At 41.0% G+C, this 27,853-nt stretch overlaps 1 protein-coding gene across 2 annotated transcripts; it reads right to left on the minus strand.

The window, feature by feature from the left end:
• Positions 1 to 395: 395 nt before the first annotated feature.
• SVOP (SV2 related protein) lies at positions 396 to 26,652 on the minus strand. 2 transcript variants are annotated; one of them, XM_076352917.1, is made up of 16 exons: positions 26,482 to 26,652; positions 22,172 to 22,332; positions 20,485 to 20,570; positions 19,376 to 19,474; positions 17,234 to 17,305; positions 16,884 to 17,008; positions 14,110 to 14,173; positions 12,715 to 12,840; positions 11,537 to 11,665; positions 10,072 to 10,145; positions 9,680 to 9,756; positions 8,455 to 8,562; positions 6,817 to 6,928; positions 5,456 to 5,537; positions 5,135 to 5,224; positions 396 to 4,423 (listed from the first exon to the last, which is right to left on the minus strand). In XM_076352917.1, the coding sequence occupies exons 1-16, from the start codon at positions 26,514 to 26,516 to the stop codon at positions 4,217 to 4,219; spliced, it is 1,647 nt and encodes a 548-aa protein (XP_076209032.1). In that variant the 5' UTR covers positions 26,517 to 26,652; the 3' UTR covers positions 396 to 4,216. The 2 variants fall into 2 exon arrangements, with proteins under 2 accessions (XP_076209032.1, XP_076209033.1); XM_076352918.1 differs by lacking the exon at positions 5,456 to 5,537 and having other exon boundaries at positions 4,360 to 4,423.
• Positions 26,653 to 27,853: the final 1,201 nt, after the last annotated feature.

Below are 27,853 nucleotides of genomic sequence, written 5' to 3' on the forward strand. Positions count from 1 at the left end.
CCCAACATGCCTTGTGACCTACAATCACATACTGCAGCATTAAGGGCATTGCTAGAAATTACCCATAGGCAAGAAGCAAAACTGGCTGGTTTTTATTGTCCAAACTGAATTAAATGCAAAAGCAACTAAAGATCTTAAGATAATTTTAAAAATATTCAGCTGTAGTTATCGATGAGGTTACTTATAATGCGGACGTGAATCCTGTGACTTTTCTTTATGTCCAAATGCACAAAACACACACACAAAATGAGTGAGATTGCAACGTGCGGAGCCCTTGCATATCCAGCTGAGTCCACAGAGCAGCATGTAGCTCAAATCTCTGAATATCAAGACAAAAAATGGTAAAGTTACTGACCCTTCATAGAAGTCCCATAGAACAGCCAAAAGCATTTTTACTGAAAAAAACTATTTATTTGTTTAACATAAAATATCTAGTGTGGAATTAAACTATCCAATGTTGCATCAGTAACAGAGGAACAAAAGGAGTATTTTACAAGCAGCTTGATATACACAAAGTTTTTAAACATTAAAATGTATCCAGCTTAGAAACTGTACATTCAAACACAGGAAAACATTCAGTGTTCTTTCAGCAAGCATTTAGGAATAATAAATCATTCCATCAAAGCACACTTGGAGAATTTTTTTTCCCGCAACAGCTTTGCACATTAATACATTGGACGGTTAGCAAATCTCTGAATCCCACAATTCTGTTCGCTCTCGATTTTAATTCAAAATTATCTCACTTTATTGTTTTAAATGAACGAGCTATATTAATTCCTTCATCAGTGAAAAATACTTGACAGTGTGTAAAACAATCTTTGGAAGCTTATTATATACATCAATGGTGTTGCCATATTAACAAAATATGACTCGTGATTATTTATAGGCTATTGTGTATCAACCCAAATGTTCTTCAGTTTTTCAGTGAACAATCTAAAACGTCCTTCCATCATTAATAATACGCAAGGACCTGCAAAACCTGAACCTCAGTTCTGATTCTTCAGTGCCCAACAGGCTCCTACTGATTTCAGTGAGGTGGGATCAGCTGTGGCGGGCTCCTACCTGTCTTCCTCTATTTAGCTGATCCAAAGCCCAGGAATATCCACGGGAGATTCCCCCAGACTTCAGTGAGCTTTGGATCACGCTTTAGGCATCACTGTCTTTAAGTCAAAGACCCAGAGTATGAAGATGTCTCAGCAGGACCAATCTTGGCATTTATATCAATATATACATTTTCAGCGCAGAATTCATAAAAAATGAAAAGCAAAAATGCCTTCAATTTTTTTTTAATACTGTAAATGTCACAGGTTAAAAACTGAACTACTCAACAGCATCAAAAGGTTTTGCGTTACCTATAAATCTTTACCTGGGAAATGAAGTATACATACGTGCAGATCTATGAGATATATATACTTCACCTAAAGCACTCTGAATGCACACTTTGAAGGCCAATGCAATGCAGTCCTTTAAAACTGTTGAATATTGACTCAAAAAAATGAAGTGACATGTGAACATTAACACTGGAAAAGCAGAATTTTAACTAAAGGCGCTCAGTAACAGACAAACAAACTTAGCAGCTAGGCTGTAAGGTGGCATTCCTTCAGGCCATGGATGTCATGCACTTCAAATTCTTTTTCACCTCTAATGCAGGCTTACACCCTGCTGAATTCTCCTAGAGGCCATCCAGTTTTGGGGTGTACACCTAACTGTAAACACAGCTAACGGCAAGCCCACGTGGCGAGAGACACATAAGCATCTGGATGTGCCCCCATCAGGTGTGGGCTGGCACACTCTCAAGTGCCTTCACCAGCAAGAGGAAGAAGATGGTAGTCAGAACTGTCATTAAAGGGTGAACAGTCCATACTATGCAAAGGCAAAGCAGGTTTTCTAGCTCGCTGGTCACCTGTGTGGTCTAACATCTGATCTAAACCCATCCAGGAACTGCTTCCTCACTGCCAATGTCCTGTCCAGCTCTCGCACATGGGAGGGACAGTCCAAGGAGAACAAGCCCATCTATCTCTACTTCGAGGCAGCACTGAGCTACCCCAGTTGCACAGTGCATTAGGGAGAATTATCCAACTACAGCCTGACAGAAGGAGGTGAAAACAAACTATTGGCACTGGTTGTCAGCGCCACGAGAGCCCTGCCTGTTTATTGGGGATCGACTGGCACTTGAGCTTGCTGGAGATCGAGCACACAGGATACAGAGACAGCAGAGACAGAGATAACCAAACCAGCGCACAGCAACGGCCACTGGAACAGACAGTGTGTTTCTATGTCATCAGCCACATCTAAAGTGGGATCCCCTGTGAGCTGAATTGCATTTTCGTATTACTGTGAAAAGGAAAGTTTGCCTGTTTAGACCAACCGCTTCTGGAGTCTTTCATTGCAGTCACCATCATCGAGTGGTAAATGAATGAATGGACATTTCGGTGCCTTGTCAAACTTTAACTTTTCTCAGCAGGAGATACCCACACACGCAATATCAATAACCTCTTTGGCCTTTTTTTGAGTTTCCTCAGTTTCTTTAAGGAATTATCCGCTTCTGGTTTTCCTTCGGTGCTATAAACAAACAGCCTAACATATCTTGGAGCATTATACGGCAGTACAGTGCTGTAAAACCCTAAGTGAAAACTGAACCCCAACTGTGTTCATTTGTATTGCACCCAAACATGGACTCAGTGACCTATTCTTGCCCCACAGAAAAAGGGCCTCGTTCCCAGAATACTTAAAATGTTCTACTGTGCAAAAATTTGCTGCACACTTAACTATGTTTATGTGAGACAACTGACCACACATACTATAAAAATGTATTGCTTTCCACAGCCTAGTGATTAGCATTTAGTCCATCTCACTTACATTTGGTTGTGTGTTCCATAGTCTGGAATCCTGAAAACAAACTGAGACATGGATGAGACATGTCTCAGCTTCCTTATGCATTTCCTCGCTGCACATCCACAGACTCTGAAACCTGACTTCCTGCATAGTGACAGATTTCTGACAAACAAGACAAACTTATCCTCACCTGAACTCTGTTACATGCTCTGACAAGAGCAGAATCATCAACCTCGAGGAGCGACATCTGAAGGAGTGAAGTTCCTCACCTGAGGATGCTTGCAGTTCGGTTCTTCCCATGATTTTTGTTCGTTTACGACGTGATGCCAGCTACATTCCTTTGTCACCAGCTTGACGTTACAGTCAATGTACAATCAGCAGCTATCGAAAAGTTCTGCCCAGCTGTCAGGAGGCCAGCTTCTGTTGGGAGACACTTGAGAGCAGCTCCATCCAAACTGCTACACGCAGCTGTTCAGACTGAGGCATTTTTATCAAAGGTTTTGGCTACACCACCACAAGAACATACTTAGGCAAATTGAGCAGAAACATACCTGGACCCATGCAGAAAACCACAGCGTGCATCTCCACACACAAAGAGACACCAGTACAGCTGAAGCAGTCTTCACCAAGCAACAGACAGAGTGCTCAGTGATTCTGGCAATGTTAGAAAAGTCAAATTCTGCTCCAAACCATGAGGATTTACATTTCTTATATAAGGTTCCATCTCTGCAACAAATACCACTCCTCACTGACTCAAACTACCTGCCTTGGATGGGAGAAACATTCAGAAAATCGTTTCCAAGCAATCAGTGCCTGTTAATTCTCAAGGAACAGAACCCATAAGCAAGGGAACTAGAAAGCATTGGTTGATTTGCCGTTATCACATTTTGTTGTTGTTGATGGCTAAAAAGTGCAAGGCAGGCATCTAGTTCATAAAACTTATTCTGTAGTGTATGGAATCCACCGTGTGCTATGCCAGGTACACAATAAATATTAATCTTTTGTTTTTAGGCATCAAGAGTACATTATTTTAATTACAGCTTATACTGAGTTGCATTCAGTTAGCTATTTGCTTGGCACGGGACGTTTTAAGCTGAATAGCTGACCATGCAAGCACAACAGACTTAAGAAAAACCCTTCCTGCTAAACTTCAGATGATATCTGGATCAAATGCCTCTCAATACAGAAGTAAAGTTTTTATGAGTGTGAGCAAAGAGCAGCAGAGACACAATTTGCTTAGGTTCAACCCAAAAGTTCCTGCAGTTTGACACATGACATTGGCAGTGACAGTATGGTCAGCTTTCTATGCTTCAGGGTTGGATTTTTTGTGAAAGAGATCTTGCCCGTATCATTCATTCTTTCAGCAGGTTTTCATGTCCCATCATTCCTGTGATCCGGAGTTTGACCTGGTGACCCCTGGGGAATGAGATCCTCTCCCAACCATCTCCTGTCCCCATTCTCTGTGGCTGGACTCCTGTAAGCCACGACCTTTTGTTTCAATGGGCAAGAAGCAGGAAGCCACAGCGGCCAGCAGGCAACATCCACTGTAAACCACCAGTGTTAAATAGACTGACGATTCCAACATCACCTGCAGAAAAAAGGCAGAAAATACAAAACAGTACCCCTGAGCCTTATCACAGAAAGAAATACAAATACTAATGTAGTAGTAGAAATTTTAATTACAGTATGGAAAAAATGTTTAATGTGCACTGCTGCATAGTTTCTTTCCTCAATGATTACACATAGCTATTAAGCACTTACAAAACAGTCTGGATTACAAGTGCCACAAGGTGCTGCTGCCCTTACGTATTAGACAGGACTTAAGGAAATCACAAGTTTTCTACCTAGCCATCTGCAGAGCCACTGCTTCTTACACAGTCTTCTGAGTCCTGTCCCTGCGGAGCCTGGCTCCCCCAACCTCGCTGCCTAGCTCTTTCCACATACCCCGAAGGTTTGTAGCCCCCAGGACCTCAGCCTGGGATCTCAAGAGAAAGGTGGCGTTGCACCATGCACAGAAACTCCCTGCCTCTCACAAATCCCAGCTCCAGGTGGTAGCTTCTAAGGTGTCCTTACAGCCATCCAGCAGCCTGCTTCTTGGTTATTTATCCCCCAACATATGGAGCTCTGGAGCAAGAGGTAAATTCAGAGATGAGCCTGAACTCCCCTCAAGGAACAGGCAACAACAACCCTCCTTCAACACATCATGCACAGATTGCCCTTGGTTTGGCCCTTACAGCAAAAAAGCAGGTTGTCCATCACCTTCCTGTGCCTTCAGTCTCAGAAGGAGAAGGGATTTTACCTGTGCAATGAACGGGGTTATGAGGGCTCCCACTCTGGCCATTCCACTGCATGTTCCCAGGCCCAAAGCACGTGTGGCTGTCGGATAAACCTGTGAACAAAGCATCAGCCCATTAACGCTAGTGGGAAGTTCTCTTCCCACCGGTCTCCTAAATCAATGGAAATTAATAAGTGGTATTACAGCAAGTTCTGTTAGACAATGACAATGAGATCACCAACTCATATCTGGGGTAAGGTCCATTGTGAAGAGGTCATAAAAATGACTTTCCCACCATGTTCTCACTCCCCTTAAATATTCTCATTACAAAAGCAACCTCCTTACCTCAGGAGTGTAAACATAAGCAGCCTGAAATCCTCCTGAAATAAAAGCTCTTGCAATGAAGAGCAGCACAGTAAGAACATTTCTGTGAGAATAAAAAGGAGAGCAGTGTTTGGGATTGTTCTGTACAGTCTGTTTGTTTAACTTGGAGGCAAGTGCAATAAAAATGCTAAATTTGTTAGAACGATTCCTTTTGTTTTTTAATGAACCCTTTGTATTTTTTCTGGACCTTTAATATAACAATGATGCCAAACAATCTGCATTCCCACAATCACATCAGCTTTCTACGTGTATTCATTCCAACTCACAGCTGTGGCCTATTGAAATAAGCAGCGAATGCCTAAGTTTATCTAAATAAGAAAAATATATTCCACGTTATGAATGGTGCTAACAAAAAAATGGCACGCATGAGAAGGAAATGAGAGTGCAGTTTTCCTGTTTAAAAGACACGAACCTACGTACTACCTGGATATTTGCAACTTTGTAAGGTTTCTTATTACAAGGTTTCTGTACTATAAGGTTTGGTACAGTGCCTGAAAAGGTTTAGATTCAGAGAGCTCTCCTCTGGCTGTTAGGTCATTTCCTTGTTCGTCAGCCCCAAGGTACAGACATTGTTCCATGCATGTGGCATGAAGGCGAGATGCAGTCAGAGGCAGACTCTCAGAGCCCAGCTGGAAATTTGGTACCTTTAAGATTCAAGGGCAGAGCTGCCAACTGACTTGTTCTCTGGAAAATCTGCATGAAGGACAGACACTGAACAATACAAAAATGTGAACCCAAGTTCTTTTGAAAGTTGGGCCCCATGTATCTGCAATGCCAGCATCAAGCTCCACCAGCCATGCTGTATACAGCTTCGAGGTTGTGCCAGTCTGTGTCGACTGCTTCTCATGTAATTGTGCCACAGCACCTAGACCACCGAGAGCCCATGACAAGTGAACCAGTCAGAGCAGCTGAATGGGAGGCAGAGACTGGGCTTGGTTGTGAAGCACTGCCCTGGTACAGTCAGCCTGGGGAAACATAGGTAATGAATGGCAGAGAGCAGTACATGAACCAGCTACCGAGGCTCATGACATCAGATCTAATTTAAAAATTGTCCAATGGTGGCCTCCTACTCAGACATAAGCTCTTATTTTCCCCTTTGGATTGTTCTGTCCTCAAGATTATAGTGAAGGATTTCTCCTCTCCTGCTTCTTTTAGTTTCCTTCCAAACTCTGGTGAGAAAACCTAACACCATCCTTAATTCATTCGCCAGTTGAGCACGACCATCTCACGGCTTTTCAAACCACCACTTCCAGTTCTCCTGCCATAATCAAGAGAGATCACGGATGAATCAGATATACCAGTTGTTACCATGTTTTACTTACCTTCCAACGCAGAGAAACAGCAGAAGACTGCAAAACGAGAAGACAAAAAAGGACAGGGCCATGGTTTTCTTGCGACCTATCCGATCAATAATCCATAGTGTTACTAACACACCTGTAGAAGGAGACAAGTTGACTGTTGGGAATTGAGCAAAGGTGGAGGCTGCAGCAGCTGGCTTTTAACATAGGCTGGGTTATTTAGATTTGAAATTTTGTTGTCTCTTTCTTTAAAATACTTTGCTGGCAGAGGCATCAGGCAGGGGTATAGAATGGATTGCCCCAGTCATTGGTGCCATGTGAAAACAGAAGCTCTGTGTCCCAGCTGGTCAGTCTTGCCCCATGTTCACAGCCCCACTGGTCCACGCATCCACATGCCCACACGCTCAGGGGCTACAGTGAGCAATCAACTCTGACATCTGTTAACCACTGATTATTGCAGTGGTTATCAACGTGAATGCTAAAAATGCCTGCCTTATGTCTCATTGGAATATCTTTTGTTCAACTTCTGACCATTGTTCCCTGCTAATCTTCCTACTGCTAGATTTAAGGGATCTTTAGAACTTCGTATTTTCCTTCCATTGTGTTATTTATATGCTGCCATCAAATTATTTCTCACCTGCTCTTTGATAAAGAAAATAGATCAAGCTCTGTTAAGTCTCTCAATGTTAAGTATTCTCTCTTATGCAACTTTTCCAGATCCTTTTAAAAAGCGGATGTACAGCAAGTGTGGGGATTATTCAAGCATCAGAGTTGCCAGTGTCATATTCAGAGGTATCCCTGTTAGTATTTCTTACTCCTACCTGTTTCTACTCCTAATCCAAGTCTCAGGATTAAACCAGTCCTTTCAGCTATAGCATCAGTCCAAGAGTACATACTCTCTTTTCTGTCCACCGTACACTGACATCCTCCCCAGAATGACTGTTATGCAGAACAGTCCTCCCATTAGGTAGGGACTATGCATATTTACCGGTCATAGACTTACAACTTTTCATCTATTAAATGGCTTCTCTTTGAGCATTTGTCCCTGAAACTATAATCTAGAACAGTGAAAATAACTTGACCACTGCCTCACAGTATTATTTCAAACATATTAATACTGAGAGATCATCTTCTACATCTGAAGAAACAATGGCTATTACATGCTAACTATCTTGCTTGTCCTGTGTCAAACTGTTCATTGAAATTCACTGAAATTGACTGAAAATCATGACTGAGGCTGGACACAGAGCTTTAGGAAGCAAGTTCATTGATTCACTATACCACGATCCTTTTAAAATAGTTCTGGGAAGTCATTTATGGATAAAAGTTCAAGTGATTCTGCCCCTTTGATTTAATTGTTACTCTTCCTCTGAACGCCTAATATGTTGTTTGGATAGAATCCATAGTCAGAGGGACCATTATAGCTTCATAAAGCAATTACTGGTGATTTTCTCTGTAGTGATCACATGGGCAGTGAAGAGAGCTACAGCTACTGTGTGCACTGCATATATCAAGTAGTCCAAGCAAGGAGCTCCAGTGCTGCGGGAAATGCATTGGCATTAGGCCAGGCAGAAGAGCCCATTTCATGGCTTGTGCCAGAGCCCATTCCAGTCACACTGAGCCACTGGCAGTGAAGAACTGGTGCTTCTTATTGCCGCTTACCAGGGAATTCTGACAGGGTTGTCCAGAGCAGATCAGTGTAGTCTTCCTCTGTCAGATACTCACAGGTCAGGCTGCACTTTGCTTTAACTTCTTTCCTTCTACTGGATACTGTGGGAGGAAAAAGAAAAAAACCAAACATTTAATATATTTTAAGTAACCTCTTCTCTGCTTACCTTCCTTTACTCCTGCTATGTCTTTATCACTCTTACTGCTGAAACTGATAGAAGGGACGTACTGAAAAGACCCTGCTACACAGCAGGTATGTTCTACCTGGAAGATACAGCTGAAACTTAACAGTTTATAATCTTATTTGTGGCAGGATGTCTTACCTCTGCAACCATCACTATCAGAATGAAAACTTACACCTCCTTATCAGCTGTATGGGCTTAGTTATTTTTCAGTCCAGGGCTCATGACAGTGAACAGAATTAACATCAATAATTCAGTTTCTCCCTACATAAATTGGGATACTAACACTTAATGTATACTTTGAGAAGACTGAATAATACCATGTCTTTGTGAAAACAAGTATTTTTAAAGGATGCATGCTCCTTTGTGGAGACTAACCAGAGTTAGACCTCTCAAATAGCTAATACACTGTTGTACAAGCTCGGGATCTGTGTCTTCTCCCAATACTACCCATCCTCTTTCTAGAATTTTCCAACTATCAGACAGTTTTCGCTAATTACAAGTGTTCTGAATACAATCATGCCTCCCCTGGGGAATCAAACTTTTCAAGCCTCTTCTTAATGCAGTCAAAGCACTTTTTTTTTTTTTTTAAACACAAAAATCTGCAACAAAAAGGGCGATGGTTTCCCACCATTATCTTTTTTCTCAGCAGGTCTTCACAACTTGAGAACCTGAGAGCTCCCCAGCAGCAGCAGTTACCTCTATCTCAGAACTAATTAGGCCTGTCAAATCTGGAAACTTACATTTATTCAATCACTTTTTTCTCAAGAAGAACAGTTACTTTTTCTAACAAGTCTCCCTTGAAGGTTGTCTTGCTGTTTTACATTTTGGGCTCAGAGACACTGCAGGACCTCTCTGCATTGCGCAGAAGACAAGGAACAGTCTATCAAAAATGTTTCAAATAAGTAACCCTTTAAGTGGAAGCCTTAAAATTCAGGCTGGCAACCACAGTCCTTTCCAAACTAACAGCAGAAGGTGATCTAATAAAAGATATTCCACCACTTAACAGGGTATATTTAAAATGGACTAATACTCACTGCTGCAGACGTCTCCTGCTTGGAAGAACTCTGTAGTTAATAAAACTAACCCATAATATGAAAAAGCATTGGAAAACCTGCAAGGAAGAAAATGAGAGAGGAAGTCTCAGCAGGTCAAACCTATAGTAAACAACATGAATGAAAATTGAACCTACTGTGTGTGGACTTCCACTAAGTGCTACCTCAAAGCTATTTCCTATCAGCATTTAGAAAATGAAAGGGCAATTAGATTGAGAATGCTAGTGATTGGGTGGTTTAATAAATTACAAATCAATAGAAGTAGGCGGGTTTTTTTAGGAGGAAGTTGCTGTATTTTAATGATACTGTAAAATACCTCCATTAAAAACCATTTAGAATTGTGCTGGCACTGAGCCATTTATATTTCCTCTTACCATATAAACCAGAGTAACAATGTGGTCCATCTAAAATGGGGCGTAAAAAGGTCCCTCATTTTTCCTCGGTCTTCCTGTTGAAAACAAGCGGAAGTCAGATGATCAGGGCACTCACTGGTCCCGGGCTGGAGGGTGCAGAGTGGCAAGGGATAATACAATACACAGTAGTATGTACTATATCTCAGGATGAGTGTTTGGTTTCAGCTGAGGGCTCTTCAGGTTGTAGGAGCCACACTGGAGCTGGGATCCAAGCAAAGAATTCCTCTGCCAAGGGGAATTCTCTAGGAGCACAACGATATCAAAACCAGTTCATGCACAGGGCACACTACTCCTCCACAAGGAAGGTGAGGATCTGTCAGAACAAGGTGGGGCTGGAAAGAGGTAGAGCAGAACTTTGCCAATCCACAGGTGGCATACGATTCATGTGGTGCACAGTCAGCTCCCGTAAATTAGAGCAGCCCCTCAGGGCTTCTGATCTAGGGTAAGGTACTGAGGAACTACAAGCAGCCCTCCTGCAAGCAGACCCCTTTTAAACTGTGTGGTTCTTAGAGAGAGAGAGTAGAGGGCTCAGCCCATAAACTTGTGGTTAAGGAAAAGTACTTTCCCACCCCACCCTGAAAACAAAGCCACCCAAAACTTGGAGAGCGTTCCTGCACAGCCCATCAAAATTACCGTGACTGAACCAAGCATTTGTGAAACGCACAAGAGCTCAAATCCTCACTGAGCCAGACCTTAGAAAATCAAACCTCCGTCTCTGATCAGTAAAATGCTGTCGTTACCAACAGGCTCTTGCCTAGCTCTACAATTTTGCTCTTGTTCAAATCTACCAGTCTCCCTCTGCTGTCCTTCCTTGCTGGCTAACTTTGTAACTTTCTTTTCTTACAAAAGTCTGCTCTTTGTTCTGTAAATGTAGAGCTGCTTTAAATGTTGACAGCGTGCTGAAAAGTTGGCCATATAAAGCTGAAATGAAAAAAAATCCAATGCAATTCATACGGTAATATGCAGCTCAGAAATAACAGCCTGAATTACTCCATGCATTAGGACTGAATAGGAGCTTGCAGCTTTCCCACTCCAGAAAATCAGGATTAGATTAAAAATGAGGTACAGCTAAAGAGTCAAATTCCATCTTGTCTCATGAGTTCAGATCTGGGAATTCTGATCTGAGTTCTTCGGTAGCCTCAAGGTTTGATTTTCTTTAATAATAGGGTCTTAGAGTGAGGTTAAATAACATTAATGCCCACTTTAAAGGTCCTTTTCACTTTCAGGATTTTCATGTAAATAAAAATGAGAAACCAGCTCTTCCTCACTGTGAAAGAGGCATATAAGATCATCCCTCATTTTTTTATTACTGGTTGAGACATTAAAATTAAACTTAACATTGATTATTTGCTTATAAAAATACATATGAATGTAGCACAGTTTCATTGTATCCCACGTTATTCATGTGCCTGCTACCTGTACATACCTGTCTGGAAATAATTAATTTTCCCAAAGGCATTGGAGCTCCATTTTCCGTTGCTATCCGCTTTAAAGTGGCAATTGCTTTTTCTTGATTTCCAGATAATACATCATACCTGGCACTTTCTGGCAGCCACTAAGAGAGCAAAGCAGAGCACATGCACAACGATGTCAAAACACAGCAATAAACACACTGAGGATTTTCTTTGTGGGCTTACAGTGGGAAATCTCAGTGACTCCAGCAGACTACTCGCATAGGAAAGGATTACAGAACTAAACTTTAACAATTCAGAGAACCATCTTTCTGCCAAATGTCAAACTCCTCGTTAGGCTTTAAGAAACTGCAAAACCCCACTTTCACCGTGAAGTCAGAACTCCAGCCTAAAATCTTTCCCTTCTGTTACCTTGGTTTTATTCCTGAGAAATGTTAGGCATTTTTGCAGGTTCTTTACATTATACCTTCTCAGGAGGAAAGGCAAAGCATCCAGGGCAGATAACAAGATGCTCTAGGCATTCCAAAATTTGCATTTTTAAGCTCCTTTTAAAAACAAGCATGTTAGCACCTGTATAACTGGAGTTATTTCTGAAAAACAATGTCAGTGACTGAGGAATAATAAGAGCTGCTAAACAACCTGAGAAGGACGTATATCTTTGAGAAGACTGAGTGATTGGCAAATATATTACCTAATAGTGCACTGAAGCTCAGGGTTAACTGATATACATCTTATTTTAGAATCTGATGGGCACTATGCAGATTTTACCTCTGATTTGGGTGGATATTTTAAGTGGACAGAAATTATAAAAGTTATGATTTTGACAAAATAATTTAAAAATCTAAAGAGCAATCAGGGAAATAGCAACAGCTTTTAATAAAATGTTGATTCCACTGAGCTTAGTTGAAACAAAGTCATTAAATTGGAGAGATTTCCAGGCCTGATTTGGTTTCACAAAATTCCAGCCCACCATTGTCCTCCAGCAATTACAGTCACATAAACAGAGCTCTCACTGGAATGTTTTTACTAGCACTGTTGAAACAACAGCATTTTTTCCGTTATTTCAGATGTTTCAAAGAAGACACCAACAGAAAGCTCAAAACTGTCACGATTTCCTTCAATCAGGTTACAGAATCAGGTAGAGAAGTGGTAGATTGATGGCACATACATTCGTCTTTGAAAGAATACCTACAAAACATAGGACAGCGAAGAGCAAAAGTGGGAGGGCAGAAAGAATGAGAAGCCACCGCCAGCCAAGAGTGGGCATCACCAACACTGCTAGAAGGACTTCAAACACAGTCCCAATGGCCCAAAAGACCTGCCAAAGGGAAAAGAAACAGTCACAAATGAGAATAAGAGTGCTCTTAAGGCCTCTTTTTTTTGTAACATTCCAAGACGAGCTCTCTAGGGACAGCTGGAGAGAGAAATGCCAGAGACATTTCAAATATGCACCACTGTATGGAAATAGAGTCCAGACATTTTAAGGGGATTTGGTTAAATGTTGCAGAAGCTAAAATGTTCATTTCTGAAAACCTAGCACCGACTTTCTCTAGACACTCATGTTTAACTGTAGGTAGCTTCTCATAAGGAATAGACTCATCACACGGTGTTTCTTAAGCAAAATGACTATTAATTTATCTGTCTATGAGTATTATTCCCAGCTACCACCACAAGATTTATGGTATTTGCTTTCCTTACCAAAACCAAGCTACCAAAGCCACAGAGTTTGGCCTGTGGATGAAAGAAGGAATTGATACCTTCTTAGCAAATGATGGAGCTGGCATCCTCTTGCATATCCTACCCATGCAGGATTATTCTCCTTTAGATTATGAATCCACTTAGCTCATTATTTAAGGCTCAGAATATATTTCTAACCCAGGGTTGCTCAGAGGCAGCCAAACTGTGGCAGAACAAAAGTGACACAGAAAGAAGTAATTCATCTACTGAACTCTATTTATGAAAGATTAATCAACTGAATGTAGGACTAGCCAGCAGATATCCTAGAAGACTGGTTTTGCATTGAGAAGCTGTTTCAATTTGGTGAGGCTTTCCACAAGGATGCTCTTCCCAAACTGACTGATGCAGACAAGTAATAGTACTATTCTCTGACCCTTCTACCGTCCGTTAAAGGGCTGCAAATTTTGCCTTAAAGTATTTATAGGGCAAAATTCTGCTCTCTCTGACTTTGATACATTTGGATTGAATACGGGGAGCTGAATTTAGCCCTGCATTTACTGAACAGTCAGTTCTCCACCATCCATTACTGAGTTGTAGATTAATTTCACCATGAAATTAGGTGACACCCAAATGGCCCCCCTTGTGCCAACAGCAGTAACTTGCTGGATGCAAGTTAATTTGCAAAAAGGCAGATTCAACAAAAAGAGTGGAGCATTACATGAATGCTTTATGCTGCTTTTGGACCTGAGCTAGTACTAGTGTATGGGGGTAACCTCAGCTCCACACTACTTGGACAATCAAGATTTGACTGCAGCTATGTGTGAGATTTCTAATTGGTAGGATTGAATGGATGTAACCAACAGCAGAATTTGTCCCTCTAGGGACCAGTATGCATAGCTACACTGCTCACCTCTATTAATAAAATGCATTTTGCTCTGGCTTTCATTGGAAGGAATTCAGCATATAAGGTTACCCTGTAAAGAGTGAACATTGAGAAAAATGTCATGTTAGCACATTGAGAAAAATGCCACGTTAGCACAATGAGAGAGGTTCAAACATTTCGTTTGCCTTTTATTAGAACTGCCAAACCCATAGTAGTAACGCAAAACCCTTCCTAGCCCTCAGAGTCAGCAAGACTGCGGACACTGGTTCAGACTCCCCTTTCTACATCAGAACAAAACCCCTTTAGTTCATCATTGCAATGGAGGACAGAATTTGCTCTGTTCGTGTGATTTTGTAACCCTATAGTTGTTAGCTAAATGCAGCAGTTCTTGATGCATATGTTTTCACAACCCTGCTCTGGTCTGGGACAGGCATTATGCCTGTTATTTTCAGTCTGGTCCATCAGCATTCAATACACTCTTGCTGGGTAAAGTACTTCTTCAGGGCTTTACAACTGGCTCAGAGAATTTCACATCAGTCTACTCTGCCAGGTTTCAATTCTCCAAAAGGTGAATACTTTCAAGGTCTGATCCTGTTACTGGTATAAAATAATTTGCATTCTTTTATTGTGGGAATTCAAAAAGAAATCATCTAACTCTGCAGAGCCTTTGTTTCAGACTGTGCCAAGGAGTAATGGTACAGCTTCTCTGTGAGTACTTCCTGAGGATGAACGCAAGCGCCAGCAGCCAGTCAAGGCTCTCTTGTCTTCTTCAAACCGTCTGGTAAGATTTGTCGTTCTTTGCTCCTACTCTATTTGCATTCCATTGACTCGTCCTGTTTCTGCCTCTAAACTCCTTAGGCTTTCTTTGATGTTTGTGACAAAACTCCTACTAACTTGACAAATGGTGGATTGATCTCTGAGTAGCTTCCCAGAACTCAGTTCATCAAAGTACAAAGTTGCACACAATATTATATTAAATCAGTGATTAAGAGGAGAAGGAAGTAAAATCATGTAATGAAATGTAGAGCAGTCCCCTATATATCGCAGCAGAAAACAGGAACTGATTAGTGCTGTACAGAACTATTTTCTTAAGAGAATACTCCATATCTTTGCAAGTCTGGATGTTGGCACTGTGAATGAATAGTCATACTCAGCATTAGATAATATCTCACAGAAAATTCCCAGAGGAGGCCACAGCTTCTCAGGTGCAGCTCCTACATATGTACAGATAGAGGGATGTCTGCTATAGTCAGTTAATTTATTATTGCTGGATGCTTTCTTTTTAATAGCACCTTTCATAAAAATCTCTCTCTCATACCCATTATAGAAGATACAATTATAAAGATACCCATGTCATTCCATTGAAATTCAGCCACTCATATCCAAAGTTACATAGCCTACTTAAGGATATTAGAAAGGAGCTACTTTTCCTGCTTCATATATACTTACTCCTCTGTCAAAGGAATCACTATTATAGTTAGAACAAGAAACAGACTCAGCAGCAATGAAATCCACTCTGAGGTCTGTAACCGGCTCTTTGTCTCTCATTAAGTCACGTAGCCTTTGTGCATTATCCGCCCCTCTGTAAAATGGCACTAGCTGTGCTGTAGCTGTTCCACTGGGGCTCTGTGGAACATCATTAATATGTGTTTGCAGTACAAGGCATTATTAACTCTGATGCTTTGTCTTTGTTGTTCGCCTGCCTCATTCCAGTTGCGCTCAGTTGGAGCTGCATGGCAGAAACTGCCTTACCGTTGGGCAATACACAGCAGGCTAGGGACTTTCCTATTTTACATACACGTTACGCTTTTGTGCAGCTTCTAAAGGTGGGCAGGAGAGCAGTAAAAGAAAATTAATAATACTGTGATGTTCCATCTCAGCTTTGAATCTTTTATCTGGGAATGGCAATAGAAAAGACAGGATATTGACTTGCCTTGTGAAGAAGTCTGTGAGCCATCAATCAAAGTTAGACTCTGACTACTCCGAAATAGCACCTCCATGGGGCAAAATATCAATTATTAATAAGGATAAAAGACTACACAGAGAGAGAATGGCTATACTCTTCCCTTTACATTTATAATTAAAAGCCTAGAGCAGAGTTATTTATTCCAGGTGGAAAATTTAGAGATCCCCCTCTTCAGTGAATGGAATGACACAGTAATAGAGAAATATCCTGATGCTGCCTTCTTATTAGAAATGCGTCTGAGCCATCAAGATATCTTCAGTGCTCCAGGTTTCGGCTGTGTGGTTTTGGAATTCCAACGCAGGTTCAGACGTGAAAGTTCAGGCTCTGACTGAACAATAATCTGCAGTTTTACAATCAGGAGTCAGGGCTCAGCTCTACCTCCAAATGCTAGTGTTTAGGGCATGACCTGTTTTGCAACAAGACCACGTCATCCCTTATGGACTCCACCAATACAATCTAGCAATGCAGTGTTTAGGCACAGCTACAAAATGCTGTCTGTTGTGTTTTACCCACTTCGAGGTGGGCTCTTTGGGCCCCTCATTTTCACCATGGTTTACCCGAGAGAATGAGAGAAGCTTAAAAGGACTTAAGGCATATAACATCTTACATTTAGGAACCCAGCTTGTTCGCATAGAAGTCATCGTAAATCCAATTCACCTCAGTGATGTATTAGGTATCTTCAGAGCCTTCTGAGAGTTTAATATATTAGTTCCAAAATACTTAGAAAAAAATGGGTTTGGGAAAACTTAACAGAGGCATGTCTTCAATTTGACATAAACATTTTTAAAAAAATAAATAGAGAAGAGAAAGTTTGGACTTGTGAATATTTACTTACGACTGAGGCACTCCTCCAATCCCAAAGCCCACCAGTCCCCTCAGCACCAAGATCCAGCTATATGCTGGTGCAAAACCACTGAGGATCCCATAATAGAGCGTCCACAACACACTGATCTTGAGGCCCTGTATTTAACAAACAAGCACGGGGAAAAGAAAGTCTCTGCTGTAACACAAATTAATGAAATGCAAAGTAGAGCTTCAAACTCCTTTTATTTCATGGGAGGTCAATTCTGGCTCTGTTTAATTCTGCTTCATACATGTGGACTATGATACTTGTGAACATCATGCACTGAAACATTCACACTGTAGAAATATTAGACTATATTCTAGTAGGAGCTGAAGACTTACTGTTTTTCTCCCGTACTGGTCTGAAATGTTTCCCCAGAGGGTGGAGCTGGACATCATTCCCACAAACACCACCTGTGAAACACCAGAAAAAAATCTTCCCCTTAACAACAAGACAAGTGAAAATTTCCATGTGACAGCAAAGAGAATACAACTTCACAGTGAAACTAGAAAATTTCGGCTCTAACAATAGAGCAAAATGTCCAGCTGTTCTGGGTATAGTGCCTTTGCAGTAGAGACTATTAAAGATCATTATTCATATGGTGGGATTTTTCAAAAGTCACTCAGCATTAGCCTAACTTCACTTCCATTGACTTGAAAGGGAATTTGCTATTGCCCAGGAGTGGGGATGAGTGTCAGCAGACTGTTCAAGCCAAGGTCTCTCAGCTTCTTCCAGTGGTGGGCCCATTTTCAGTAGTTGCCTTGCTTTTTGTTGAGGTCAGGAATCTAAACACAACATAAATAAACCAAATCTCTGCCAGGCTACTTGTCATCACCTCACCCTTATCTTACCTGTTAATTTGTGAACTACTGAATTAGACCAGTGCTGTATATTTTTCAGTTTTTGATAAATGGAAGAAAATGAAATACAAGAAATGACTGGAGAGCACAATTTGCCACTAAATGGAAATAATTTTCTTGTTTCTGGGCTGGGCTTTTTTTGCTGAAGGGTTTTCATAACCCACAAAAAAATCCTTCATCTGCTTCACAGCAAGGCCCCATTGAGTGTTTCATCAGGATTACTGAGGGGACAGGCAAGTGGAGACAGGAGCAAGTGCCTGGGTTGGAGAGGGGAAGCAACTAGGCACCTCTCAAGTCAGCTTTGCAATTAAAAGATCCATCCAGTGACAAACCAGTCTGACACTAGAATGTGCACTCTGGTATTATACACATTGTGAGTCCAGCCCTGGAAGATGCTGAGTTGTCCAGTTCCAACGAACATGTTCATGAATAAAAGCTGATCAGTGTTGCCTGAGGTCTGCAAGATAGAGCTGTTCTAGGAGCCCAGTGCTGATGCAGTACTTCTCAGACAGCTCGCCTCCAGTCTCCTACTGCCATTCTTAGCAGGTTGTCTCAGATTTGAATGGAGACAAAATTAGATCTTACAACTTCAGAAAAGTCTGAAGACTGAGGTGTCAAAGAAAATATATTGTACCCTTTTCAGAGGTGACACCAAAAAGTATAGTTTATTCTGTAGATGGAGAGAGAAATGAAATCCTGCTCAGTGAAGGTAATGGCAAAACCCAAGCACGTTTCCCCCATCAGCGCATTAAAACCATAGGATTTTTTTCTGAGAAAGAAGTGCATACTCAAGCAGTAAGTGGGGTAGGAAGCAGTCCTGTTTGTCAAAGCTTTTGTCTCATGTTCACTGACCCCTTCTCCTTCTGATTTTGCTCACTAAGAATAAAATCGTGCTGAGCTGAAAGAAGGAACGAGACCCTCCTTCAGATGGGCTGGCTGCATTCAGGTATGGGAAAGGACATGATCTTAACTGATTTAAATCTACTGAACATTTTGACCAATTTACACACCACCACAAATGGCATCAAAAGCTAAAGGAAACAGAAATGTAGGAGTTAAAGTGCATGCCATACAACAGTGGCATATGCTGAGAGAAGGGTCCCAAAACTAGTTTTCTTATCCCTAAAGGCATTGCATGTTTCCAACATCACAGCACCATACGTAGAGGTGGTGTTATAAGAGCTCTGCTTGCAAAGATCACTGAATGATCCACCTCGAAAAGCAATTGCTTGCTCTCTCTCACGGCTCCCAGACTGTCTATGTACAAGCGAGCTTAAATGTGGTGAGAGAGAAAGATTTTCAAGAAAGATAGTAAAAATTTACCAATCCTTTTTTCAATTAATCAAATGGTTTGAATTTTAGGATGAGTCTGAGTCAATTCATATATTTTCCTGGAAATTACATGAAACTTTGAACCTGAAACTTGCGAAATTTCCTCAGTTCTCACTGAGTTTCATTTCTTCAAGCTCTGGCTTTTAAAAAAGACTCCTACATTCTTCCGAGCCAAAGGCAATCTGCAAAGGCCATGAACAGATTTAACTTTGGGATATAAAGCATAATGTCTGAATAACAATGAGTGGAAAAACCTTACAGAATACAGCAGCTGTCAGTTATTTTTCCTACCGATGTGAGCAATGCAACCTGCCAGCTTGGTAATCGCCACTCACAATGAAGCTGAGGAGCTAGGATACTTAAAATCATCATTTCCATAGCATCTGCCATCTAGAAGGGTAGAAAAGAAACAAAAATAAATTAGCTGCCTGAAAATTAGATTGATGTAGTGGTCCATAATATACCTTCTTGAAATTAACCTTGTTTCTGCTGGTGCCATTCTCACTCTGTAGGTGAAACAAAACAGTCATGTTTGCAAGGTACAGTGGATGTACACAGTGTAGAGAAAAAAAGCAACAGGTGCACTTTTAAACTAATTTCTGATTGTCATAATGTTTAGTAACGCTGGCAGAGAGGATTCAAAGAGCCAAATCAAAAGTTATCGGTGGGTGATTTCGAGAAGGCTTGTCTGGTCAGTCATCCAGGTTCATTCACTTCCATGTTGCATATTACAGGAATGAGCTTTCAACTCCTTTACACACAGATTCAGTCAGAACTGTTTATTACCTTAAAACTTACTCCCTTTTCCCTTACACACTGCTTCTGGATTTGTATCAAATATATTGATAGATCATCTGTAGACCAAATTCTACTACTGATTTAGGATCTAAACCATGGCAGATTGTAACCTGATATGTAGACAATAGCTGGTAAATACAGGCTCCAGATATCATTACCCTAAAATATACCACAGTAGATGTAAAATATAGTGCTTCAGAAACAGTAGAAAAGTGAAAACAAAGCCTGTATTTCTGTTCTTGACATCAAGGTTAAAACTAGAAGTACAGGGTTGCTGTTCACCTGAAACTGAGATTATAATAATACTGACTAATAGAGAAAACAGATATTGTAGCTAATGGGATGGATGTGGTAAAATCACTGATTTTTCAAACCCTGATTTATAAGAACTTCAGAGACAGAGAAATCAATCAGTTATTCATTACCCCCACATAACAAGTTTGAGTCCAGCTGTCATTTTAAAATTTCAAGTAAAATTCCTTGTTTATTGTACAATTATCTGTTTGGAGACTTTTTGTCAACAGAGAACGGTTACATTATTTGAAATCACTGAGATTCTCTAACTGATGATCATGCAATTGACCTTGATAACCATTACTTGCCCATGCTAATCCAGTAATAACAGACAGCTTCCACTGGAACTTTCCAAATCCAATGGCTTCCACCGCATCTTCCACCATGAAAGTATCTAGAAAGAAAACAATTCTAGTGCAGAAGTGTATTCCTTTTCTAGTAAGAGCCATCCCTTGAGACAGCATTTTCTGTGAATGCAATTACTTATTAACTGGGTAATCTACTGAGATCTAAAATACATAACAGAGAGTGACTTTGCTTTTATACAGTTCCTACTCGGGAAAATCTCTACATTCTTCAGGAATTGTGCTAAAGCCAAAATAATTCTAAATATTCCTAGAATATTTTATTCACATAGAAGTAAATCAGCGTAGCACCAATGACTCCAGCACACGTTCAGCCTATTACTCCTGGGAGTGACTCCACCAGCCACTGAATTGCACCTTCCTCTGGTGAGAAGTGTATGAGCTGTTCAACAGCACATAGCAATACTATGCAAGAGATGGAAAGTGCAGAAGAATATCTTACTGCATGGAGAGTCAAACTGTAATTATTTGAATCAAGAATTTGTCCAAGACATATATCTTGAAACACACTTTTGTTAAAAATGCTGATGGTTCTTGTTTCCCGCACATTGTCATGACCTCATTATTTTTTTCTACCTGAAGAAGCTGAGATATCTCAAATTCCTTTGCTCAAGTGCAAAATGAAATATACAACAAAAATACATTTTGATATTCAAGTTGTTTAAATCAATTTAAGTCTCAAAGTTTTAACACTTCCAGCAGTTTAAAAAGTACATTTGCCACAGAAAAGTTTTATCTAGCTAAGAGTTGGACATCCTCAGAAAGCAAAAGACAAAAACACAAACCAAAAGGAAATCAAACAAAATCTAACTGATAAAACGAAGCAGAGATGTCATAAAACCTGTTTGTGACTTCAGTCCAGGCATTTGATGTGATGGCCCTGAAGCTCAGCATATTGGGTTGTTGCATCACTTGCACTTTTTTTGGGCGATGTGCCAACTGAAATTCTACATATATCTGCAGACTTGCACTGATGCACTGAGTCTTTTGAGAAACTCACTGAGCTCACTCCATGGTATTTTGGCTTCCTCTTGCATCAATCTGTTAATAAATAAGTCCCTGGGAAAATAGTCATCCTACAAAATTTTAGTATGCCTTGTGCTAAGACAAAATTAACGTTTCTCATGTCTTCTAAATTGGTGTTGCCTTCAGGGCAGTCAGCACCTCTCTGCTAGGCAGAAAGCAGAGGCTGGGATGTACATTCATTCTGTCCCTCTTGTCCTCTAGGCAAGGAGGAGACAGGAACACTGCAGAGGCTTCATGCTCAGCCTTGAAGGTGAGCCACGTGTAACTGCTCCAGCAAACTTGGCAACGTTTTAGGAGCACTGATCAGTTCTAAAGGAAACTAAGTCAAACCTCCGTATGAAATAGGTGGTGACAACTGGATACACAACTCCTTAAAAGGGTCTATTACTGGTAATATAAAAAAAACGCATAAAGCATCCCTCAGAGAACAAGGTAGCTAAATCATGATTTTCAGGTGTAACATAATTTGCCTGTGTTATTGTTTCCTTCTTTGATCTGGGGATCTTTAACTTCTCTAAACCCAATGTATTCAGCCTGGTTGCAACATGACTGAAATGAAGAGGTCACACCTTTCTCCTTACAGGAAAACAAGAAACCTACTCACCATCAGTTGGGTTGGCAAATTCTTTCGGCACTGCAGCTCCATCCTCAAGCTCAATAGGCTCTAGCTCTGTCCGCACACCCTCAATCTGAATTTCATGTTCTCCTGAAATGACATCCTCATCTGACCTTGAACTTTCCCCAGTGCGGCGGAACTTGACCACCCTAAGAATACAGAAACAAGGATCAATACTTTGGTGGGTCTTTTCCAGGTCGAAGCTGTGTTTGCTTAGTCTTGAAGCCCTATTTGGTCAAACAGTAGCCAGGCTTCTCCCCACCCTCCTGTCTCCATTTCACATTCACAGAGAATGCTGTGACTTTTATCTATATCCGCTTTTAGATATGGGATCCTGCTGGTTGCTACTGGCTTCGGAAAAACTGCAGAGGTACATTGCTATATGATATAATCATCATTTTTGTACAAAGAAGATGTCATCGTGCTAACATATAAAGTTATAAAAACATACAGGTTATAAAAATATGTTAAAATGATACATTTAATCGTAACCATGTTTTGTGTGCCTAGACTTTTATTGCGAATTAGACATAGCTGTGTCATGGAATTTCAAGTGCTTTGTCTTTGTAGGAAGAACCCAAATTCAATTTTCCATGTTGATTTCATAAGAGTGATCTGTGTCTTAGAAGAAGCGGAACTCCTGAAATTTGTCAGATTTTTAAGCATTACTTAGTGAAGTAGGATTCATACGATAATTCAGTGAATTGACTGATCTTTTTCCATTATGGTGATGATTCTGTGACTATAAATATGATTGCTTTCATTTCTTGTCTTAAACTGAAGTCTTTAATTTTATGGAATTAATTAAATACCTGTATTTTAAGAAACTATTTGATTTCCAATACTTGGTTCATCTGTGCATTTTTTGAATCTCTTAGGTAATGAGGTGGGACAGAATAAGAAAGTGAATCAAAGGATACTCCTTTTCATAAAGTTCAAGTCAAGACTGAAGAGTATACCTGCCCGCCAGTTATAGTCCTGGCATATGAGATGATGAATGTCACATGAGTGTCATGCTCATGGCTGTCTGTATTTTATATAATTTCTGGCCCTAGCTGAGAGATAATCATCTAATCTCTGCAGCGAGGCCACGGAGAGAATAAGACATGAAAACAGAACTTTGTTAAATCGACACAACTTTCACCTTTTGGTTAGAGTGATTTTGTGCAACGCTTCATGTACACAGAGGAGCTCCATTTTCCATCAATTAAGTTTCCCGTGACCAAACAAAGATTTTGAAACAGATCTACCATATTTAATGTATCAGATTCCTCAAGCTTCCTTCACTTTACCTGCAACATCAGTGTAACTTCTTCACCTTGGCAACTGACGATTTCTTGCACTTCAGTTAAACATTTTGGAAATAGATTAAATTAGTCTCGCTACTACCTCTTCAGACTTCCAATACCTGAACATTTTAACTCTACAATAAAGATTAGCAGAGAGTCTCTTGAACTTCAGTTTAATCCTCTGGTTTAAGGGTCAGCAAAACTAAACTATCAGCATCCCTGCCAACTGCAGCTGCAGCAAACTGACATGCATGTATGACATTTCTAAAGGTGATCTGAAAGGCTTTTCATATTTGGCAAGACCTCAACTCTTATTTTCTCTTACAAGTGCTGATGATACAATCAATACTTAATATAAGGGCAAAGTGATGGGCAATCTACAAAACCCCCATAAATGGATTTTGGTCCAATGGTAGACAAGGGGATGGAGGAATGAACATCTCAGTCACCCATGGGGTTTTTTACAAAGAGAGGAGTCCTGGCCACGACCAGCCACTCAGTCCAGCTTAAGATTTCACTGCGGTAGAAACATAAAGCAGAGGGATAGAAAACTTTTTTTTTTCCTCCTCACAGTTCTGGCACATCTGTTATTCCCCTGACCACATCCCATTTGGGGAATTGCACATATTCACTAATGATATTCTGGCAGTAACCTGGAGAGAGAGAGAAGTACAGTGACCATTTTGTGAGGTTATCACTCATCTTTAGGACAGCCTGCTTTGCAGGCTGTAGAGATGTTTTGGGATGATTTTTTCAGGTAAACAGGGCATTCCAAGAGCTGTATGGGGCAAATATTCCTTGTACTACTTTAGTAACGCTCTCAGCTGCAGCAGGAAACTGAAAGCTTTTCTCTGGCCTTTATGTCTTGGCAGACAATAACAGAGTCACAAATTTTGTTTTCTAAGATAACATTTGAAGATCTTAAACATAAGAACACAGAACAAAACCCCAGACCTCTTCGAAATGAGCAAGGAAACTACATTGACTGCAGTGAAACTGGGGTTTATCTCACATTCTGATTTGGGGTATGCAGAGGATCCTTCACTCAGTTATAAGGAAAGACAAACAAAACAATGAAGCTCGTCTGAATTCAGGTTCATATTTTGTTCCATTGAGAAACTCAATTTTAAATTCTCTTAATCTGATTGTTTTTTTAACCTCAGTACAACTATCTTGGTTTGAATTTTCTTTTGCTGACCCTATACGACAAACACAAGTAATTATTATTCTCGTGTTAAAATTGTCACTGAAGATATAATCCTCGTATGACATACAAAATACACACTTTCAGCAAACAAACACTGAAATTTGTATGCCCATGAAATGACTTTTTTATTACAAAGGGCAATTGATATCAAAGTACCATTCATATCTTATTTGCAACAGCTTTACAAGCACCTGGTTTAACTATACAGGAAGTAAACTTTTATATTTGTATTTTTTTAAAGGAAGACTATTACTATAACTTCAGCAGTCTCAAAGCCTGGTGCAAAGTTCATTGAAGTATGTGGACACCTCTTCCCCAGATTTCAGGAGGTCTAAAGTGCCATTGCTCCATGGGATTATGACTGAAAATCATTCATACAACCTATGCTGGTAACTGTTCAGTGTCCTAGAAAGTCACGCGCAAAATAAACATGCCAATAAAACCCTTCCTGACTTTTAAAGTACCTGATCACAAAACCCCTGTATTACTGTTTCTTATTTTGTAATATTTGTTGAAGTAGACTTTCAGAACTGACCATTTTGGAGATGATGGTTCCAGACGCTATACAAAGGCCGTGACTGATCTGAAAATTGTAAATATTTCAATGGCAATCTGAGTAGAGAGCTATCTGGCCACATTCCTCATCATAGGAAACAAAAAAATATGTTTATCGCTTAGGAACCTATGAAACAAATTGACACAAATGAAGAAAAAAACACACAGTGATATTTATTGTTCCATACTTGCAAAATTCTTCACAGCTGAGACATCTCAGAGAGCTGCATTTGTTTGCAAGATCTCACAGCACCAAATAAGTCTAATTACACCTACACTGAAAGGTACTTTAGAACATTTTTCTGTGTTTTGGGTTTTTTGTTTTTTTTTTTAAAAAAAGAGATTGGGAAAAATGGCCTAATGAAATCATGTTTAGTCTTTTTACTGAGAAGCTGAATGCATCCAAACTAAGTATTTAAAAATAACTGGAGTTCATGTCCATTTTCCCAACTTATTAGAAATGTTACGGGACAGTTTTCTCTGTCATTGACATGAGCTCATTAATATTTAAAATCAACTTTAAGCATTTATTCCCTGCCTTGCAGAGTCAATGATTTATAAATAGGAATATGTTTCAAAGCACCTGATAATGGAGCATTAGGAGAAATGCACTTGTTTTTAAAGGAAACATTTTGCATTCATGAAAAGGAAAGGAAATGCTGGTGTTAAAAGGCAGCAAGGCTTTTATCACCTTTTTGCACAGATCCAGCAACCGCATCCCAACAGCAAGGAGTTCCTCACAAATAACAGCATTTTCCTTGTGCAGCAATGTTTGCTTCTCCAAAACATACAGTTAGCAAATATCGATGATACTCACTGCAAACACACCTTTGCAAAAAAGGTTTTGATCTGCAATCAGTTCGCGGCATGAAGGAGGAAGCCGAGGAAGATGCCTTCCCTAGCACAACGTTATTTACAGATGCAATCCACCTTGCAAATGCAATAGTAATGTTTCCTCTCAAAAAATCTTTTGGCACTTCTACGGTTTTATTCCACCCCTCCTTATTTCTACCACCATCAAGTTCATGCAAAAAATAAAAATTGAGTGAATTTATATAACAAATGGATCCCTGCATGCCCCCAGGATGCTGAACCCGGGCAGCTGTGCAAGGAAAACGGCCTGCTTCCCGGGGCCTAAGACACTTCCTAGAAATAATTCCCTTAAAAATCAGCAGGATTCACAATATCTCTGCAGCCCGTTTAGAAGAAATCCTGCGCATCCCCACTCCCCTGTCGGTGCTACTCACGGCAGCTGTCTCAGCTGGAATAAATCATCCTCCATTGCCGGGCTGCGTCTGGAGGAGCTGCTCTCATCGCTCTCGCATGGCGGGGATGGCTGGAGCTGCGGGCGGGCAGGCGCGGGCGGCTGGACAGCTCCGGCGGCGGCCGGCAGCCCGCACCGAGCGGCACGGGAATGGCTCGGCACGGCTCGGCTAGGCACGGCTCGGCACGGCTCGGCTCGGCTCGGCTAGGCACGGCTCGGCTCAGCTCGGCTCGGCTCGGCTCGGCTCGGTGGGGCGGGCAGAGGCGGCGGGGCGGCCGCGGCCCGGCGGCCGGCAGCTCCCTCCCCTTCCCGTCCCTGCTCTGGGGGTGCTACCTGCCAGCCCGGCCAGGGCCGGGGCTCGGCTCCCGTGTCACCGCCGGTCCTTGTCCCCTCGGGGATCGGTGTCTGATGACCGGTCCATCGGCAGGGTGCAGTCTCGGGGAGTATCACAGACTAGGAGAAAATGGACAGGATGGAGACATCCACGAGGAAAGCCAAGCCAAGTTGGTTTAGATGCCTCCGCTCCCAGGAGGACAGCAAAGGGTCTTCTGGGGAACACGAGCGGCAGAACTGCTGAATTTTGGTGAGGGGCTTCGCAGAAAATTACATTGTTACAGTGAACGCTTCGGGAACCCACGGACAGTTCCTGTATGTGATCTCTCGTAGCGTCCTGGTAGGGCTTCTGAGCGTGCACTCCTCAGACGCAGAATGAGATTAGTTTGTGAAAACCTCAATTACTTACCTGAAAAGATATACTGTCACCCTGGCACATTCATCCCTGTAGGCCTTCTCCTTCAATTGGAAGAGACAGTTTATTTGTGCGTATGCCTGCACTTACAGAAGAATCCTTTGCAGAGAAAGGCCTGCAGGAGAAAATGAAGAGGAAATATATGCTAGGAAGATGACTAGGAGACATTTGATGTGATTAAAATTTAAAATACATTTGACAAATAGGAGAAATGGCCTGAAATCAACAAGACAATGTCAAATTAAGACAGGTGAAAAGCGCTACAGTGAGGAAGAAGAATTAAGTTGTACAAATTCAGGTCAGGGAACACTGGATGATGCAAGAGGCTTGGGCTTAGCTATGACAAACCAAACACGCTTCAGTTTGTGAATGGCAGTTGTTCAACGATCACACAGATTTAGTCTGTGACACTAAATATTGAAAATGTTAGCAGGTTTTAGTATTTATAAGAAAGGACTTGCAGCTGACCTAGCTAGGGTTTCAGCTTCCTTAAAAATAGTGAGAATAACTGTTTAATGAAGTATTTGTGGCTGGGAGTGGAATCCAGATGCCTACGTGTAGACATCGGCTCCATTTTAGGTAACTGTCTATCTCCTGTGGCCTCCAG

Source organism: Aptenodytes patagonicus, chromosome 15 (genome assembly GCF_965638725.1).
Source record: "Aptenodytes patagonicus chromosome 15, bAptPat1.pri.cur, whole genome shotgun sequence".
Taxonomy (NCBI): Eukaryota; Metazoa; Chordata; class Aves; order Sphenisciformes; family Spheniscidae; genus Aptenodytes; species Aptenodytes patagonicus.

What these genes read in the sequence shown, in the direction of transcription:
- SVOP (XM_076352917.1), bottom strand. Translation starts at nt 26,516, where the DNA reads ATGGAGGATGATTTATTCCAGCTGAGACAGCTGCC. An exon ending in AATGCATTTTATTAATAGAG is followed by an intron (nt 12,841 to 14,109) that starts GTGAGCAGTGTA and finishes TCCCTTTGGCAG; the next exon opens with GTCTTTTGGGCCATTGGGAC. An exon ending in AGCAGGAGACGTCTGCAGCA is followed by an intron (nt 8,563 to 9,679) that starts GTGAGTATTAGT and finishes TTCCTCCCACAG; the next exon opens with TATCCAGTAGAAGGAAAGAA.